Raw genomic sequence first — 21,411 nt, 5'->3', positions numbered from 1 at the left:
GGCAGGACTTGTGACCCCGTGGGGGACCCACGCTGGAGCAGTCTGCTCCTGAAGGTCTGCACGCCGTGGAAGGGACCCACGCTGGAGCAGTTTGTGAAGAGCTGCAGCCCATGGGAAGGAGCCACGTTGGAGAAGTTCATGGAGGACTGTCTCAGGCTGGAGCAGGGGCAGAGTGTGAGGAGTCCTCCCCCTGAGGAGGAAGGAGCCACAGGGACAACATGTGATGAACTGACTGCAACCCCCATTCCCCATCCCCTGTGGGGATGTTTAGCAGAGATAAACTAACATGCCTCTGCAGGGGGGGAGGAGGTAGAGAAAATCAGGAGTGAAGTTAAGCTCAAGAAGAAGGGAGGGGTGGGAGGAAGGTCGTGTAAGATTTGGTTTTATTTCTCATTACTTGACTCTGATTTGATTGGTAATAAATTAAATTAATTTTCCCGAGTTGAATCTGTTTTGCCCGCATTGGTAATTGGTGAGTGACCTCCCTATTGTTACCTCAACCCACAAGCCTTTTGTTATATTTTCTCTCCTCTGTCCAGTTGAGGAGGGGAGTGACAGAGTGGCTTTGGTGGGCACCTGGCCTCCAGCCAGGGTCAACCCACCACACATATACACAGGTTACCCTTTCCCGCACACCAGTGAGGTTAGCAATGAGATAGGTACAGACTAACAATACCAGTGTGAATAGTACCCAGAGCTGTGACATAACCATGACTTATGAGAGTTATAACTGTAAGGGGATTACCAGTTACAGTAAGACTGATAAAGGAGGTCAATAAAATAATGCTATTAAGGATCAGTGACAAATAAGGAATTTGTGAAGGTACAGTATGTGATGCCTTGAGACCAAAGACCAAGTACTTAGATGGGATCAGAAGTAATTACAACACTCCACCCGACAAAGAGAGTTTCAAGGATATTCTGACTACCAGATGAAACTTCAGTTGCAAATTTGTCCCTGAAAAAAGCATTTGCATACACTTTTTGTAATGGTTTCTGGTTAGTTCTTACAGTTTCTGAATCCTATAGTCTGTGTTAATACTGATTTGAACTATTCAGACCACAACATCACTTTCAAAACAGAAAGTTTTTCTACAGATGGTCTTGTGACCTGATTCTGAAACAGGTCTCATTAACTATTCCATCAGAGATAGATGACTTAATTTTGCAAATTCCACATTTAGAAGATTTACAAATCACATACCTCATGACACATGCAGTTGTCCCTAATTAAGCATTTTTAATATGTCCATATGCCCCATAACATCCTCATATGAACAATACTTACAGTAGACTATGTAGGAAAAAGAATTCTCTAGCAGAAAGAAATTACCTGAACGAAGTAACACATATTCTAAAATACTGACAAAAGGGTCACTCAGCAATTAACTACTCACTTTACCTAGAGAAGTTTTGAAATAGCCAACACTGGAAAGCCTAAAAAATTCATCTGATTGTTTTTTAAAATGGGTATGAGTATAGCTAATCTTTTTGGGAAGGTGAGTAAACAGCTTAACAAATTCTTTCCAAAATGTCTATGATTACAAAAAAACCTTAAATTTCAAAATACCAAAGGCAAGAAAGCAATTCATCTGAACAGTGCAGAGCAAGCAGATCTGTGCTGAAGCTGGAAAGAAATGAAAGGAACCAAACAATGACTGTTCCACTCTGATTTCCTATACCTTTCATGTGGAGCAAAATTGGTTTGATGAATACAAGGCTACCCAAGACTCTGGAAGTCAAAACTCTCTAAGCATGGATGCAAGAGGAACATAAATATTCTAAGCAGAAAAGCAAGTGGACTACAGCTGAAAGAAGCACTATGGTAGTGCTATATGTAGTGTTGAAAATTTCATCATGGCTTCTGCAGCTTACTCAGGAACTCTGTCCCCATTTGAGAAGCATGGTAAGTTTTTGATTTTTCTTTTCCTAAGCTTTCATACATTCAGTAACTGTACATAGCACGTGGACCTGAGATTTTTTGATCTAATAGTATCTGTAAAATATACTCAGCCTTCATGGGAAAAGGGTACAAATCAAGTCAAATGCACTGGTTTTCCTCAGCTTCTTTCATCCAAGATGCTTAACATACTATGAAGGAAAGGCAACACAGATTGGGGGGGGGGGGGGGGGGGGGTGGTGAATGTTCATATGGGTAACAAACTTCAAAGTATTCCAGTAATCAGAACTTTTTTCCCCACCCAAATACTTGTTTGCATAACCTTTTTATTTTAGATCCTTCTAAGCCTAGTCACAATTTACCTGGAGATAGGTCTTGGAACACTTGGGGGGAAAAAGGTGACTTCAGGATCATTTTCCCAAAGGCAACACTATTTCTGGATGCCTCTGCACAGCACTCAGTATCAGTGTGTGTGAAGATGTTTCAATTTCAGGAATATGAAATTATGTACTGAAGTTTAAGAGATGAGATTCCACTCCAAGGAATATCCAATAAAAGCGAGAGTCACCATCTGAACTAGCATCTGCACATGAGGGTATGAAACAGAGTACATGTTGCATGACCTGACACGCAAAATATTTCCAATATAAGGCAAGAGATTAGTGGCAGATCAAAGAATTTAAAACTTTTTGAGCAGACCCAAATATCCTGCCTCTCTCATAGCACATATCAACCCTCACAAGAGAACTATAGTTAGTTATAGCCTTTGCTAAAAACAGTCCTTATTCAATCAAGAACTCCATAGATAAATGGGATTTTCAAATAAAAAAGACCTACAAACAGCACTCTTCCTTTGTGCTTGCACTCAGTAATACATAAGAGGAAGCATGCAACTTCTAATTTTTTGGAGGGATTAGTAATTCCGTTCTCCCTTACAAACTAATACATTTCATGCTAAGTCAGTGATATTGAAAGTAGTTTTGAGATATTGTAGGGGTTCTATATATAGCATTTCAGAAAATCCTTCTAAGAGTTAACAAATTATCATAAGAAAGCAATGTACAGAATTCTGGGATTTTATCAGGGTGACTAAGAATCCTGTTTTTCCATTAAAGCAAGATTTAAAAAGTAATTATTCTGAATTAATATTTTTCTTTAAAAAAATACTTCAATTGAATTCTATATTCAGCCTCCATTCATTGTTTCCTGGGACTAGACTAAATAACAATCTGAAAAGATATTTCCCCTTCAGAGGATGTCTTCATATCATCCTTTGAAGACATAAATAGACTGAGCTCCTGGAATCTTTCATTACTAGGAACTTGTCATAACCTTTCTCTAGGTCTTGATCCTGAATTTTCATATGCATTTCTTTAACTCCTGAACATGTGGAAGGACAATAATCAGGACACGCCCACAACAATACTAATTATATATGAAATAGATAATGCTCAAAGGATTTCTCTTGTGCACTTCTCCAGTCTTTCTAGAATTCCTGTAGTTTTAGTGTACAAGATGGTCACAAGTAATAATGCTTCCCAAATCCATTTTCCAAGAAGTCCCCTCTCTCATTTTTCTATACATGTTCTTAAAAATGTGATTTTCCTCTTTCAGCTTATCCGTTGATATTTCCAACATGGGCAGGATCTCTCTCCATTGCCTGACATGTATGATGAAATAAAATTTTTAATCTGTCAAAAAAGATGTCAATGAAATTGAAAATAATAGATTTGGAAAGCTACGGCACTAATTCTAAAATGTTCTTATAAACCCAATAAGTAGTTCCATCAACATCAGAACTAATGAAGCCTGGATTCTTACCCATTTGTGTCCCGTCATTGATTTACTTCAATATGTAAGATGTGAGCTCCAACTTGGAGGATTAATAAGGAGTATGCATATATGTCCTCCTCTCTTTCATCTTTTTATCCCTCCCTTTTCTCACATCTCTTGTATGGAATATTTGGGGTCTAGTAAGGAATGTTTTCATGCTGACAGGATGTCTGTATGCAACTCAGTCACCAATTTCTACAAAACTTGTAAAAGTCTCATTATTTTCAAGATGACTTTGCTGAAATCAGACAATAACATACGAAGTTACTGGGGGGATAAAGAAGATAACCTGTCGGATACGTGAAACGAGCATACAATTAGTGACCAAAGGAAGAAGGAACTAAAAATTGATTTTATTTGCTGTTATATTATAAATGCACTGAGAACATTATGTACAATATAGTTTAAAGTATAGCTATTTGGAATCAATAAACTGAGGAGCTACAAAAGATGTGTGTAATGTATTACAAAAATTCAAAGAAAATACACAAAAATAGTATTTCAGACTCTATGTTTATAATCATCATATATGAAACAAATACAAATAAAATTCACAAAAGGGTGAGGTTTCTGTTAACAAAAAAAGAATTTCAGAATCTTCCTCATTTTGTTCTATTTTAATTGTCAAAGTATGTATTTTGTCTTTTCCAGACTTTTAGTTATTTTTCTTTCAAGTGAAGGTTGAAAAAGTTAGATGATAAATTTCAGCCTGAATTTTGAATTTGAAATTATTGAAATGTTAAATTAAAGGCAGACTAAAAATAAAAGCAAGGTTCACTTTTATAGGCATGCTTTCAGTGAAAAAATAATGCTTACTTCCTATATTTATACTGCAGGCATTACCTATTTCCAAATTTTTGCAAAAACTCTTTGTTTTCTCCCTCAAGTTCTTCATTTGCACATTTCGAAATGTCCAATGCTTCATTAAGATTGAGGAACTTCTGCTTTATATTCTGTAGATCACTTTTCCTGGTGGATTTCTAATGAACATTAAAACATTAAGACATCTTTAGCATAAGTTGAAATTATTTCAGGCCAACACAGAAGATGCAAGTATGCAAGCATTTTTACTTCATTTCTATAAAAATAATAAAAAACTTACTAATTCTTCCACAGCTTTAATCACTTCAGAAGAAGCATCTGATATTTTTACACTCTCATCTCCTTGGGCAGCTATTTTATTATTCAAATCTTCTGTCTAGAAAATATTTTGTAAAGTAAACAATACAAATATCTCTTTTATTTCTTTGTAAGAATTAATATATTAAAAAAATAAATTTAAAAGGAAGGCTATTAAACAGTAACTAGAAATATTTCATGCTATATTATTCATATGCACATTACCGTTGCAATGTATCCTAGCAGAATCTTTAGACTTCACAGTATCAGTAAGCCCACACTCACAGCCTGCTAATTCATGCATGACATATGTGGTATAATTGAGCAGAATACATTAAGTTCCTCTCAACCTCAAGACTTTTCTTAAGATCTCAATATACCTATTGACTTAATACAGATTCATACAGAGATTCAATGATGGATCAATCACTGGAGGATGTTAGAAAAGCAAGCATCTACAGGATAAGGAAAACATGTGAAGCTGATTTTAGATAGATAGGCATACCTGCTCTCATTAAGCCTAATGAACTTGGTTTCTTTCACCTCTCCTTCCTCTGCAGAGGCTGAAACAACACAGCTATTCTGGCAGAACTTACCTATACAATCTCCAAAGAGACACGGGTCTAACCGGAATATGACCAGACAACAAATGTGCCCAAGCAGGATCAGGGTTGATAAGGATGTTAGCATAAGGGTGGAGAATACATGTGGGAAGATGAGGACAGAATTAGGACACAGGTACTCTAAATGGCATGTAATTTCCTACTGCTACCTCAAGAATGTGATGAAGAAGTAGATTTACATAAGATACTTTATGACTGTGTCCCAGCAGCTAAGGAGGGAAACAATACAGGCTTTACCTTCTTATCTTGTCCAGAATGTCATAGCTCTTTTGCACATGTCTAGGACTCTGCTGACTGTCTTTGTATGGCTGTACCTTCCTAACTACTTGGGGACTAAAAGTCCTAACCTGAATAGTTAGGGATTATAGAACACGACCTGTGAGGAAAAACTGCAAAGAAGCACTTTTACTAAGCTAGAAGAAGGACATAAAAAAGCAAATCATTAAGTCTCTCAATATGTAAAATATTCTAAGAAATATAGTTCAGGGGAAGTGTGGGAAAGACAAAGAGAAATTGGTTCCATCTACAGAGGGAAAAAAATGACAGATTAAGTATGAGCAAAATGTCCCAGTTTTTAAATTGCTAGTGGATGGGAAAAACATGATTCAGAAATGTTTTTCCTTCTTTCAAAGTTTTTAGAGCAAACATTTTGACAGGAATGACCTGAAATACTGCCACACTGCGCAGGTAATTAATGAAGACAAAACAATAAAGGAGGAATAGTTAAGCATGAGATTAATTTTTTAAGAAGAGTTTCTTCTAATCTTTGAAGAGCAAAGCCCATGTTGATACAGAAAATGCATTAAATGCATACAGATACCTTTTGTAATGCAAATCTGGGTAATATGGAAAAAAGAAAACTCAGAGTTGTCATTAGAGTGTCAAAAGTTGTAGCACTCCTAATAGGTCATATATAAAATTTAAGAAACAGCACGAATTAAAACAAGGGAAAAAAGCCAAAATAAAAAAATGCAGAAAAATATTAGTTCAGATCACTAATTCTGTCTTCAAACTAGTTGATGTACATGACAATTGCCATGTTATAATTTGGATCCAGCCCAAATCCCACTGAAGTCACTGAAAATAATCCAAATATTTTCCTGATTCCCAAAATAACTCCATTGTCCCAGTAACATTTCTATGATGATCAGAAGAATCTACTTTGAGCTTTCTGAAAATCCACTTTTATTTATAAAGATTTATTCAGTTGTTTGGCTTAGCCATGTTTTTGAAGCAAACTGACAATAACAGATCAGCTTTATGTTAAACTTAACTCTGGTTCATCTTTAGCATAAAATAATCAAACCAATTTTGTGGTCATGAAATGGAGCACTTCCATGCTGCATCTTATCCCTGTTGCACATTTCTCTCTTTCCCTTGTGTTGGTCTTAACACCCAAGTAGTACCAGCTGAAGTATATTAGGTCAGGCAAACCCAGGGGTGAAAAAAAAAAAAAAAAAGTTTTGCTAATAAGTATTGGCTCTATTTGAAAATAGTGGTTTTCTAGAGATCAGTTGGTAGCAATTGCTGGTGCCAATGACAGGAAGAAAACTGTAATACACAGTTGGAAACAAATGGCAAGAACATGCCCATTGTCTGCTGTCTAATATGACTATACCTTTACTTTTGCAGTGGTGTGCTTTGGATTTTTTTTGGTTAAGTTCTAGGCATTCTTGGTAGATTCAGCTTCTCAGAAATACTACACCTAGATTCTGGATTCCACTGGATCCTTAGCCAGACCTAGCTTTCTAGATGCACAAACCACAACAGTACTGGGCATGTACAAGAGAATGAATTTAATATTTTATTTATACACATATAAAAAAATAACAAGTTCTGTAGTGGGCATTTTCTACTGGTTTCACATATGGAGCTGTCAATTAATTGAAAACTCCTAGTCAGGCAGTGTAAGGAACTCCAGTTCAGATCTTAAACTGCCAAGTACTACAAGATTTCAAAATGAGTGCTAGACAAATATAGCAGAAAATGGGAATTTGAAGTAAAATAGGGTATCACTCTGCATCCTGTAAGAGTGCATCACGTGCTATCTCAGGTCAAAAACTCTACTAATTCAAGAGGACGCTTATGCTGTCTCACTAAATGCACACTTTCTTCCAGATGATTTAAGAAGAGAAGCAATATTAAGCAGATATGCATCCAACAACTAAAAACATTCAGGTCACTTAAATGAATGTAAGATGATTATGATATTTTTAATAAATAAAGCTGAAAAATAACGCTACAATAGAAGAATGAACATGAGAGTTCTATAGAATCTACCAGGTTTTATTTTTAAATCAGTATTTTTATTTTTACTTTTACAGAGGACCTTAACTCTTAAACATACAAAATATTCAGGCATTCATGTACTTTTCAATAAAAGATACTCATTTACTTGCTTGTTTATAAATATTCAAGACTCACTTTACTGTTCCAACATTTTGCATCTTCCTGGATTTCTGCTTTTTGCTTCACTAACTCCTCAAGGTGTTTTTCATCCTTTATAATCTTCTTCTCTGTTTCTTTTAACTTCATACAGTATTCGGTCCAAATAAATTCAGAATGCTTTAACTCATTCCTAATAGAAATACACACAAAGTGAATCCATCTATTTGGAAATATTCCAAGGTAGTCCCTCTCCATAAAGGAAAATGTAAAGCAGATCTGAATTAGTAAAGATTTATTTTGATTCTCTACTATGTTTCTTGAACAGGTATGCATGAGAGAATTTCCAAATATCTACCCTGGCAGGTTCATGCAATTTCAGCCAGATATCAAAACTACTCATGCTACTTAACAGCCTGCCAACATTACAAATTCTAACTGGACCTCTGAAACAGGTATTGGTGTAGTTAAGCACAAGACTTTCTTTCATACCTCACACATTAATTAAAATAGGAGTCAACTTCTTTCTCTACTAGTGGCTGAATCTAGTTCAGAGCCATCTTCACTTAATCAATCCACTGCACTGTCATCATGTGGACAAATGTAATTTGTGAAGAAAATTTTTTACTGACATCAATTCCTCATGTAAAAAGGAACTTGCAGACAGTAGACAAGGTCAAAGGAGGGGATAAGGACTTTACTTTCATTCCGAGTAGCAGATTTATCAGCATTATGAGAAGGAAAACTGGCCATAATTACAGAAAGAGATAATAATAACTACAACAATCATCAGGAAAACACTCCTACAAGACACTGCTAGGCCTCATTATAGAATGTACAAAGGCCTTTTGTTACAGCTGTGTATGAGAATGGATTTGGTGAAAGGCAGAAGGACATCAGGTTAAAATTTTACAATGACTGATGGTGCTTGTCCATTATTTCTATTATTGTTTCAGCAGGTAGAAAAGAGGAGGTTGCCCATGGTCCCCAGATAACTATCTTGGTCAATAACATATTCTGAAGCATGCCTTAAATGGCAAAATAAATCCACCACAGCAGAATTAAGACCAACAGTAGTTGTATTTTAGAGACATCTACTGCATTACAACCCAAATAAAACCAGAATTTGTTTTCCATACTTAAACACAGTAAAACAACAGAAAACAATAATGAAGATACTTCATCACTAATTCAAGAGCCGCTCCTACAAGACTATTTGATAGACACTTTTCCTTTATTTGCTTCCAAGATTTCCATCTAGTGATGGAGAAAAGACTTGCAAGCTCACATTCAAAATGTCACAGAATATATATAACATGAGCATGAAACCTACCACTTCGAACACCTGTACTTTCTTAGATCTCACCATCCATGAAAGAAACATACAAATGATACTTGGAATTATTCTAATGACAGACACGTAACAGGCATAGACTGTCAGTTTGTTCTCATATTACCTATCAGCTACAACTTTCTGAGTACAATCTCATGGAAAAATACAGTACTACCAGACACAGCAAATATGTGTAAAAATAACAGACTGTGCTGTGTGATTTACCCCAGCCTTAGTATTTTGACTTTCATGCAATCTTCATCATTTTCTCACTGATGGCACCAAACATAAAGAAAAGAGTATCAACTGCAGAACAGTCTTTCAAGTCTGTGCGAATTACAAATCTGTCTTTCTAACACCTATCAATACCGCGTTATTCTAGTCCTCCTCAGATGGCAGCTGAAGGGTCTACTTCCGCTGTAATGTATGTATGACTTTAATTACCAGTCTAGCAAATGGTTGGGAAGAAAAAAAAATACAGTAAGCAAAAAAAATTTTCTTCAGAAAATGTAGAAAGAAGTCTTTTATTCGACTTTCTCCCATAAATGCTGATATTCCTAAAAACATTCACATCATTAGCATTTTAAGTTTAATTTACATTCACACATACAAAACAGGTTGCAAGGTGCATAACTGTCATGTGGTATGAGTAGGAAATCACTTAACTAGCTGAAACTGAAAACATACATGGTATATTTCTATCAGTACGGATGATGAATTTCCAGTATTAGTTACCTATTGCCATTATCATGGGGATCTTACTTACATTATGACATGTTTCAAAAGAACAAAGAGTTCCTGTAAAGCAATTTTAACACACTTCAGAACAAAGGCTTGTTACAGGAAAACACCACACTTACTTTCTTGCACATGAAACAAACTCAAGAGCCTTGATTTCCACCAAGACTACAGAAACAAAAGAGGAAAACTGCCCACACTGCCCTACAACTGTTAAGCAAGCTGACAGCTGTGACACAGTGACAGAATTCTAAAGGGAACTGAAGAAACTCCTGCATGAATTACTATTAAAAAGTGAAGTAGTCAGAAGGCAAGATGAAAAATTCTAATACTAATGAAAAAATGCAGAAGTAAGATTAAACAATCAATTTTCTTGGAAAGAATAGGTCAGCAGCATGGTATCTTCAAATCTCATATCTGTTGCTTTGATATATTTACAAATGATCTGAAAGGGCAAGTAGTAGTGAAATTAAAAGTCTGCATATAATGTGATTACAATAGGCAAGGCCAAAAAGAACTAAGAAACTTAAGAAAAATTTCAAGACAAACTAAATAACTGAGGAACAAAACCACACGTACCATTTAGTGTCCAAACTCAAATGAAGTATAAGATCAGAGATTAAGTACACCTTAAAATTCTAAAGTAACTGTATCAAATCAAGACAGACATGTATTTATCTCCACAAAGCACTTGAAAGTCTACTCAACATTTAGCACAGTAAAAGAAGCTAAGAATGTGTTAGATTAATTAAGAAATAGGATGAAAAACATTAGAATAAAAAATGAGAGCAAGATGTCAAGTCATTGACATGGCTTAATTTGGAATACTGTTTACACTACTTTTCAACCTATTTCAGAAAAGTATATCACAGAAGTGAAAAGGAGACAGAGGACATTCTGGAAAGGTCATAAAATACAGAAGTCTTCTGAAAGTGCATTGAAAATAATGGAAGTTTTTTTAGAAAACAGATAGGAAGAAGGACCAAAGTAAAAATCCAAAGTCACAGAGGATATAGGCTAGTGAAGAAAGATCACAACACACAGTAACATTTATCATCGCATACATCTTACGGCTTAGACTCCCAAACTACAGCAATTTGCCTACAAGAGGACAGTAACAAATCACTGCTGACCACCCTTTGTAAATATGAATTGATAAGAAAGTTTAATATGCCGGAATAGTAAAAATAAATAAATAGATACATACATACCTACATACATAAAATTATTCTGGTATTACACAATAAATCATCTCCAGCAATGGGTCACAGTAACTATTGGTAACATCTTCCCAGCAGCTAGTAATTCAGACAAGTTGACAGAACACTAAATAGGCCAATGGAACACTTGCAGAGTAACCGAATACATAGCAATAAATCACACTACATTTTTGGTATTACTTCTTACTCAGGACCTGATCTTTCCCATAATTAAAATCAACATGAGGTTTGCAATGAACTTAACCAGTTACAGAATCAGGGTCCATGCTGTCTGATTTCTCTCAGCTGGAACCCACGGAGAAGTTAATGAGCATTTGATCAGATCATCTCTACACACATATTTAAGCTATAATTAAAATTCCAAACATTGTGAAGACATTATGAAGCTTGCATTCACAAGCTCACATCCATCAAAAGTATTAGCTCCTACTCTTCACACACCTCTTCCTTTGTTTAGACACACGTAGTGATTTTAATTGGAGAATCACATGGTAATTTCCAGAAGTCACTCCTGCTTTGACAAGTATTGGTGTTACACAATTCTGGTCTCAGGTTTTGTATAAGCAGATACTTTGGTTTTAACTATATTTCTCACTAGAATTTTAATTTTTATATACTGCTATTCTTTCCAGATTGCAAACTAGGCTCTGAAGTGAAAAAGAGTTAAGCTTTAGGTAACTAAACATAAACATGTTGTCTGTGGATCTTTTTAATCTTAGAGGTAATAAAATATAATTAGTATAAATACCTCTAAATACAGTGTCAAAATTATCCTGAACTCAAGAAAAACAAGACCAAGAAATTCACTATAAAGATTAGAATCAAAAAAAGACAAAAAGTCAAACATGCTGACAAAAGAAACGAGTCAGACAGACACTTATTCCTCCAGTAAGGCTAAGCTATTCATCTTACAGAAAAGTAGATTTTTTTATCCTACACTGACTCGTCCTTACTGAGACATAGACAGTTTAGATCTCATTACAAGTGCACGTGCATTTTCTGAGTGCAAGACTGGAACTTCTCAAGCAGCAACGTCATTTGAGTAAATGCATGTTACCCAGGATTCCTCCTGCTCCCGTATTAAAGTATAAACATATTACAGGAAGAGCCATGAGTCTTCTTTACTTCTGCAGTTTAATGTCAATGGCAGAGATCCACAGTGATATGGTATCTTAAAGAAACAGGATTATTGCATCTAAATAACCTTCCTTTCTTCAAGAATGTGTCAGTAAGGTTTCTGCTCCAGCTGACTGCAAGCACCGATCTCCCTGGATAGCAGACATCAAAAGCACCAGTCATATTAGCCAAAATAATGATTTCCTGAGGTTATCTACTCCAAAATACACTGTAAGAGTGCTCTGTTTTGCAAAAATCAGTGTTACTTTGTGCTGCAGGCTCAACAACTTGTAAGATTCTGAGGCAGGCAGTAGGTACTCATTCTGTGGGACTGTAAAAGGTGTTTCAAATTCCTGAGCGCTAACCAGTTTTTGAAATAAAGTTGTCGAGATGGTATAATCTAAAGAAACTGGAAATGATACAACCAATCTCCATTATTCTAATCAGGTGCAGCTCTCTACCATGACCTACTGAGCACCATAAACAGTAAGCAAAACAATCACACTTTTTAATTCCAATTATTTTTTGAACAAAGAAATCAAAAGAAAAATCTAAAAACAACAGAAAACAGCTACAGCAAGTCTGAGAGTGGGTCCTTTCACAGAGGGAACCAAAACGTCTTACTCCCAAATTCTACTGTGTGCCTTGTTTTACTCTGTCATATATTACTAAAACAGTTTACATACAGGCTGAAAAGTATAACAATTTTTCCTATTTGGTACATCAAATTGCAGTACCATAAGCACTCACAACTACTCAGTTATTTGAGGTTTTAGTGTTGGCTTTCATGGTAGGCAAACCTACAAGAGATAGAATGCAGTAATTACAGTGGGCTTGTATATACTACTGGTTTTGGCTGGGATAGAGTTAATTCTCTTCACAGTAGCTAGTATGGGGCTGTTTTGGGTTTGTGCTGGAAACAGTGCTGATAACACAGGGATGTTTTCGTTACTGCCAAGCAGCACTCACACAGAGCCAAGGCCTTTTCTGCCCCTCACCCCACCCCACCAGCGAGCAGGCTGGGGGTGCACAAGGAGTTGGGAGGGGACACAGCCGGGACAGCTGACCCCAACTGACCAAAGAGATATTCCATACCATATGACGTCGTGCTCAGCATATAAAGCTGGGGGAAGAAGAAGGAAGGTGGGGATGTTCGGAGTGATGGCGTTTGTCTTTCCAAGTAACCGTTACGCGCGATGGAGCCCTGCTTTCCTGGAGATGGCTGAACACCTGCCTGCCCATGGGAAGTGGTGAATGAATTCCTTGTCTTGCTTTGTTTTGCTTGCGTGGCTTTTGCTTTACCTTTTAAACTGTCTTTACCTCAACCCATGAAGTTTTCTCACTTTTGCCGTTCTGATTCTCTGCCCCATCCTGCTCGGGAGGAGTGAGCGAGTGGCTGTGTGGGCCTCAGCTGCCAGCTGGGGTTAAACCATGACAATAAGCTATTCATAACTCCTTACTTTCTGTCTTTTTAGAAAGTCTGTCAGGGTGCTGCTGGCCTGTAAACATGCAAAATCACAAAGTTTATTCCTGCTAGTAACAATTTCTAGAGTTCAATGTTTTCTTGACAAAGATGGGTTGACATATGGCATAAGATTCTTAGATATGTACAGATGAGAATCATCTTTGGCAAATAGGCTTTTGCTGAGCAGAAGTGAGTAACAGCTCTTACATATATTAAATCTGTGCTGGTGTGAAGAGTAGCTCTTGCAGTTCACAGTCATATTTGGAAGCACAGGGAAAGACTGTCACACCATTCTAGGATCACCAAGTTATCAAGCAGACGCAGATGGCCCGTCTCTTTGAAGGACCTAACGCTACTGCCAGGAACTTTATGAAGTCTAAATTCCACTGTTAGCCCAATAAACATAATCCTCCTCTACAAACAATCAGGCAGTACTTTGTGTTCACAGTACTTCCTGCAAGCTGAATGGATCGGTGCATGAAAACAGACATCCAGCAGTACGAGAACTACAGTGTCTTAATTTTGAAGAGATAGAATTCTTGTAGAAGAGATATGGCACTAACTTGAGATGATACATGGATCTTTAGATAACAACACCCTTCTAAAGCCCTCATTTATTTAAAAATTAAGAAATTCTGTAGCTAGAAATTTCTCTTCAGCTCCATAGTTGCTGGATAAATGATCCCACTTTTGAGACAACACTTTACCACTCTTAGGTAAACTAATGAGGCCAACTCTATAGTGAATTCTCATGAGAATGATCCTTGAAAAGAAGCAGGGAATGAGAGGGAAATGGAACAGTCCCTGGCAATGGTTTTGCTGGATAGGAAATTAACATCTACTGAAATGAGGTTACCAAGGACATGAGTTTGCACGTACATCTCAACCATTAGCATTAATCTTGTTGCCTTGAATGAAGCATCAGTGAGCAGGACAGGTTTTCAGCCACTACTGTACATCAGACACTTTCTAACATCAACTTTCTGGAACATCAAAACAGTGCATGCTGTTCCAGCTCAGGCAATGCATAGCACAATTTGAATTATGGAACCAGCATATAAATTCCTAGTGAACCCAGGTAGTTTTGAATGAATGGGATGGACCAAATTTGATGACTTACTACAAAATATAATTGCCATGCACAGTTTTTGAAATACCTGATATTTGAAGAACAGTTGCTGTCACATGGCTGCAGTACGGAAACATCTGTAACTGCCAGTAAGGTTATCTCAAAGATTTACTGATGTCTTTCAGTTATGCCTGTAAGCTTTCCTCATCTCAAGTGAAAAAGAGCCACTGTGTCACTTGCTACTTTGCCAAATAAAATCTAGCAAATAGCCACAGGCATATGCAGCAAAGTTGAGTGCAACCTCCTACCAAACATGAAAGTACTTGGTATTCCTGTTCTTTGGCATAGTTATTCTTGGTGATGACTTTTTGTCTGTATGTTCAGTGACAGAAAGGATAGAGTACTTGTCAGTGACTGTCCATTAGTGGTGCTTTACTGTTACTACAGCTCTACTTGATAATTCAGGGATTAATAATCTGACAAGAGATTACAGTGAGGAAACTGCACCATAAGTCACTGTCATACAGAAGCTACCTTGCAAACCAATAAAGTTATAGCAATTTTGTTTGTTTGCTTAAAAAAAAAAAAAAAGACAAGGTGTTTTGATTAAGTTCAAAAGTATGTGTTGTTGGTTAGAATTGTTCTGGTTAATATGCAAGTTCAAAATTAAGTTATAACATTACTATGGTACTATGATAAGTGCTGAAGTTCAATACAAGTAATTTTTACAGTCAGGAACAATAATAGCAAAAAGTTCTGTCAAAGGGATTAAAAATCATAGGTAAGTAAAAATGGCATGCTTTAGGAGTCAATTCATGGAACTTTCCATTTGGGTGTATTTCTGGACATCATCCCTTCCTTATTCTGCTAATGCAAGCTAAGACAAACAAGGCAAACACGTATAATTCTATTAATTTTAATTTTACAAAAATCAAAATTAAAAATATTTTCTAAATACAAATTTTCTATAGTTTGATTATCACCATTAAAACTAACAGGACATTATAATACCATATTGAATAGCTCTTACATGTATTGACTCAATAGTACTTCAGCGTACGTAATTTTCTCGTACATAGATTTTATCTTCTTTTCAGATTCTTCATCAATACTTTTCATTGTCTTTTGGATTTCCATGAGTTCACAATGAACATCACCATATATTTTTGATGTCTAAGAAAATAAAATAAGTTTTCTGAAAGATGTTATATAAAAATCATACATAATGTTCAAAATAAAAATAATTTCAAGATTTGTCTGATTCTTTGCAGTTTAAAAATTTAAGTTTAAAGTTGAAGTAGTGTTTTGTGATGTTACACCGCTTAACAACAAATCCTTGCCAGTCTGCAATAGGTACAATTCTAGCAAAAGACAACAGAACATGTGTTGTAAAATTGCATGACATAAAGAAATGTTACAGAGAGATCTTTCATTCTGTTACAAAAAACTTAGAAGTTACTCTGAAAAGGTGGCTACTTCCATGGGAAGATAGTGACCTCTGGAGCAGAAAGAAAGAAATAATGTTGAAAGAAGCCACTGAGGTTTCACTGTGTAGTCTGACAGAATCATTATTTAAACATCTCCCAGGGAATGTGCAAGCCTGGCAGTCACCTATGTAAAAGAAGGGCCTGAGACAATGAAGAACACAATTTTCAGTGATATAAATAGTATTGGGACGCTCAGTTCCTAAAAGCTTTCAGATAGAGATATGCATGTCTGCTGTCTCTGCTTTTTAAAATATTACAAATATAAACAAATAACATGATATAAAATATTTATTATAATCTAGCACTTTGCTGCTCAAACTAGTTCTCTGGATATTAAAAGCTAGAGATTCAAAATTAAATCATTGTTTTAAATGCAAAGAAAATTAAGTATCAATTGCTTTTTTAAGGCTGTGGGAGCAAAAAACAAACCTGAGCAACAACAGCATATAAATTTAAGTACAATAAAAGTCATAAATGTTTTATTTGACAATTAGAAGCTTTGTTGGAATGATATATTTAAGTTACAGTAACACCAAATCTATCTTCTTATGATATGTAGTGACACTTTTTGGAAAGAAAGGAAAAAAAACTCTCTGAAAAAAGTATTTAAAATAGACTTTTTTTTTTTCTAAAGACTATTTCCTGAGTTGTATTTTAGTACACCTCAATATTTTAACTGCATACAATATATTTTTAAGATATTAGCAAGAAAAAGGATACAAAATAAAACCCAAAATAACCAAATTGATTTTTAATTAGCCAGTATTTTGAACATATCTCATAACACTGACAGAACTGTGAGCTATTTCATAGTTCAGAACTAATTCATGATAATTCTCATATTATTTGTGCAATAGGCAATTAACTCTTTAATTTTAGTATTTTGACATGACTGTTGAGTCCTCAAAATGAGAAGTTAAAAATAAAACAAATTAAAATAAACAATATTTGTTAAGAATCACCTACAAAGAAATGACCACTTTTAGACTGTAAACACAGTACCTTGAAAAATTAATATCTAGATTTGTATTTAAAAGTTACTATAGAAAATATATATTGAAAACATAATAATTAGTACTAAAATCTGTATTTGAAGTAACACAGTATCCCTCCCTTTTTAGACATCAATTTCAAGCTACCTACAGCTTTGCTACATTTTGATTATTCAGCCTGGCATTATCCACATTAGGCATTTATTATCAACAAATAATAAGTTATTATCAATATTATTATCAATAAATACTATCAACAAATAAATTAGGGAAAATGTACATCAGCACTTATAAATAATTAAATCTTAGAAACGTTTCTTTGATAGCTTCTAACATCTCCATATTCTGGAACAAATGTTGATGTCTGTGAGAAATCTGAGAAGAATCTACGCAAGTATGAGATACATGCCTTCTACCTTTCCTGTGAAAAACCCCACATGAAATCAATTTACAAAGTTAGAATTATATTCCATATATATTTAAGAGACATACATTAAAGCCCAACAGCATTATCTTCCCTGGATTCTGTCTGCACCGAGTGCCCACAGGTAGTGGTATGGGCACACAATTTGCAGTCTTTGCGTACAAAATTTAAATCAGCCTTTGGTACTTCCAAAAGATTGCTGTTCTCTAAAAGGGTATGCACCTATGTAGTGGAAAGGCTGTAAAAGTAACATCTTCGCATTGTTTGTATTTACCTTTTCATAAGCCAGTAACACATCCTTCACAGCTTCACTCTCTAGATTCAGCTTTTCTTCCAGCAGAGGGCTGTGTTTCTTCATGAAGTCTATATCCTCCTGAATCTTTCTGTTGACTGTTTCTATCTTAAGTATTTGGTTTTGTACCTGTCGCAGCTGACGGCTTTTACAATCAATATGCCATTGTAGCTCCAAGATATCTTGAGCACACATTTGATATTCTGTTAAAAAGATAATTAGCATAACAAAATGTGAGTATCTGAGTGACACCATGAATGCTTAGCGAGATTAGGAAATATGTTGTCATAAGACAAAATTTTGCTGTAAATGACTTTGAAGGCCAAAAGAGGACATTGGTTACAAAAGACTTCACCATATATTGCATTAGCAGTGGAACTGGTTTTAAACTCATATATAATAATCCTAGTATGTAATTCAAGCAAATCTTCAATGTGAGGTTTTGTTTTTATGAAGGAAATTAAAACATCTAGCCTTAAGGCATATCTAGAGGAGGCCATTATAACACAAGAGCAGCTCTACTGAGCTTCCTTGTCTCCAGAAACAGACATAAGTGGATGCAGAGGAAGAACAGGGCAAGTATAAATCCCACATCCTCTTAATATGCCAACTATTTTTAGATCAGGGACACTTCCAGAACAAAATGTCACTTCAAGAGAGCTAAACTAAAGATACAAACTGAAAGCCAACAAACACAACGTATTCATGTAGCCATAAAGAGGTATGTCAGTCTTAATTCAGTTTGCTGCATTTACTTTTCTGATGTTGGCATAAATTTCCTATGGGTCTTTACAAGAAAATATGTGACTAGACCACTGGTTGCCAAATGACAACAAATATTTTATTTTGCTCAGAAAAAAAAAAAAAAGCTTATCAGAGATGGTGTCCTGCAGCAGCTGATGTTCTATATGGAAAAAAATATTGGTATGAAACTAGGGAAAGTAAAGTAGGATTATCAGATAAGAAAAGAAATCAGAAAATGTTTCAGGAGCAGTAAACTTTGCCATAAAGTTGAGAGAAAAGCACATTCTTCTGAGGGGAAAAAAAAGGCTCTCTAGGTCTGAGAAGTAGCTGTGGAATATTCAATGCAATCCCTTAACAGTCAGTAAATTTTGCTGTGTTAACGAGACAAAAATCACACATTTACATAATTATTATTTCATTGCTACTAAAAGTTAAAGAGACATTGTATGAATAAGTGGCTTTTCTACACCATAGAAAGTGATACCTAACATTAAGATTGATAAAATGTGTTTTACTTTGGATTTTTGTTATATGTCAGAGAAGGTAATTTCTGACGATAGCTTACGTCACTGCAGTTTTCTGAGTGTGCTACAGGACACAGATGCAGCAGGAGTTAGCAACAATTAAGATCAAGGGAAGTCTGAAGAAATAACAGGAGTCATTGTCTACTCTGAATAGGTCACGCAAACTCTTAATTAAGAATCTCCTGGGCTTGTAATACTTAGATTAGGAATAATTAGAACATCCCAGAGGGTCTTTTCTCTTTATCCTCTCTTCCATTTTAGCATAACTTTTGTCTTACAGATAATAGTATGAAAAGTAATAATCCTGAAAATTACAAATTTACTCCAAGGACACAATGTCATACTGACATAGCCCACTGATAAATCAAGGGAGAAGAGCTGGTTAATTTTCACAGACAAACTTCATGCTGGTTTATTTTGCCTTCTTTTTTTTTTTTAACACTGTATTATTGCATATAGTAACAGAATTGAAAATGTGTTAATTATATTCCACTATTCCAAATGTTTGATATTTATAGAGAATGCTAAACGGTGAAGTAAAAGCAACAGGACTGTATAGCAGCACACAAAAAATGATTTACAGTTGCATCCTTGTAGGCAAGCACATCAAAACGTAAAAAGTAACATCTCTGCAGCTCAAATCCTGAACTACCATGCTGAAGAATGAAGATACTATCAACCTCCTCTTCTCGCAGTTCTTTGCTTCTGTAAAATTGACCTTTCCACTGCCACAGGATTTTCTCCTGAAAGCAGTTTCTAACCTATCAATGAATTTCACTTCTGATTCTTTATTCAGCCCCCTCCCCTGTTTTCAGGGCATCATAAATTGTCCTTCAGAGGCAATTGCTTTTAAGGGAAGCAATCTGCAGATTGTTAACACCTTAACACAGGTTTCTCGTTTCCAAGTCAAAAATTAGCCATTGGCTAAAACAAACAAACATATATTTTTCTCATATATTATTAGAGATGTGCATTATTTGACATTTTGCTTTCAGGGGGGTGGGGGAAGCATTTGGTTCTAAACAACTCCTGGCTTGCCCCCATTATACACTCATTTTCACTCAATGTTTACCCCTCTGTAAACACAGTTATGGAAGACTCTTGCACTACCACCACACTCTGGATGGTGAGGTACTTATCCAAGATCTCAGGATGATGTGCACCAGAATATACACTAGATTACCAACTATGATTTTACATCCAGGAACCTACTGTTACAAATTATGCAACTTTTCTATAAGTCTAGGCTCAGATGGTACCTGCTTCTGACCATAAGTCAGAAGACAAACAGCAAACAGCTGCTAAGTGGCTGCTTTTTTTTCTTTTTTCTTTAATTCTATTGTGCAGATGCCAGTTCATCACAAAAGGTAATAGAGAATGTTCTTAGACCCCGGGATTTCAAGGATCCCTATCAATGGTTACATCAAACATTCCTACTAAATATCTAAGTACTTTATTCAACTTCACCACATTTTAATTTTTCTCAAAACAAATTTTTTATTTGTGGTTTAATCTACAGTTTAACTCAAATGCATTATTTTATAATTCTATTTCAGCTTCTCATTCCTTGCTGCAAACCAAGTTTATTATCATCTTAAGAGTGTCTTGTCTACTCTTTTGCTATTTCTAAAGGAGTGCTGAACATTCTATAGTACTTTCCATATTTTTTTTTTTTTGATATATACTCAAGTAGACCAAATTCAGAAGAGTAAATATTAGACTTCTATTACAGTAAACACAACTACAGTCAAATCATAATTCTTATTCTTGGTAATGAACTGACTGAAAAATAACAAACATTCTTAGTTTCAATACCAATACCTTTTTGCACAGCTGCAGGGAGCTGCTGAAGCCTCCAAAGTGACATGCAATCAATTTTCATGCCAAGCTTTTTCCTTCGCTGTTTCTCCAACTCCAAAGCTTTTTCTGCCTCCTCACAATCAGCCTCCAGCCGCCTAATTAGCTCAGTAACTTCTAATAGCAAAGCTTCTGTTTCCTGCTTCAAGGTTAATGTCTTGCCATCTTTAAAAATACATTAAAAATATTTTTTATGAAAGCTTAATCATATGCTCTTTATTCAAGCTTCATTCTCAACACAAAGTTGGCCTGTTCACATGTATCACAGTAAGCACAATTGGTTATAGTGC

The 21,411-nt window shown here is 35.5% G+C and overlaps 1 protein-coding gene across 6 annotated transcripts in view; it reads right to left on the bottom strand.

Annotated features, from left to right (window-relative positions):
• The window catches only part of CCDC178 (coiled-coil domain containing 178), a 181,679-nt gene that overhangs the window by 140,658 nt on the left and 19,610 nt on the right, over positions 1-21,411 (bottom strand). For 5 of the 6 annotated variants that reach the window (XM_075744162.1, XM_075744161.1, XM_075744163.1 and 2 more), the window contains exons 6-11: positions 21,086-21,286; positions 17,979-18,199; positions 15,832-15,974; positions 7,900-8,053; positions 4,836-4,931; positions 4,577-4,713 (exon numbers count right to left, since the gene is read on the bottom strand). In XM_075744162.1, the coding sequence (XP_075600277.1) occupies positions 4,577-4,713; positions 4,836-4,931; positions 7,900-8,053; positions 15,832-15,974; positions 17,979-18,199; positions 21,086-21,286 (952 nt within the window). The remainder of the gene's footprint in view (positions 1-4,576; positions 4,714-4,835; positions 4,932-7,899; positions 8,054-15,831; positions 15,975-17,978; positions 18,200-21,085; positions 21,287-21,411) is intronic. The other variant, XM_075744166.1, reaches the window with a different exon arrangement.

The sequence above is a fragment of the Balearica regulorum genome, chromosome 2 (genome assembly GCF_011004875.1).
Source record: "Balearica regulorum gibbericeps isolate bBalReg1 chromosome 2, bBalReg1.pri, whole genome shotgun sequence".
Lineage (NCBI taxonomy): Eukaryota > Metazoa > Chordata > Aves > Gruiformes > Gruidae > Balearica > Balearica regulorum.
Note: the sequence above shows the minus strand (reverse complement) of the source record. Positions and strands in the feature narration are given on the sequence as shown.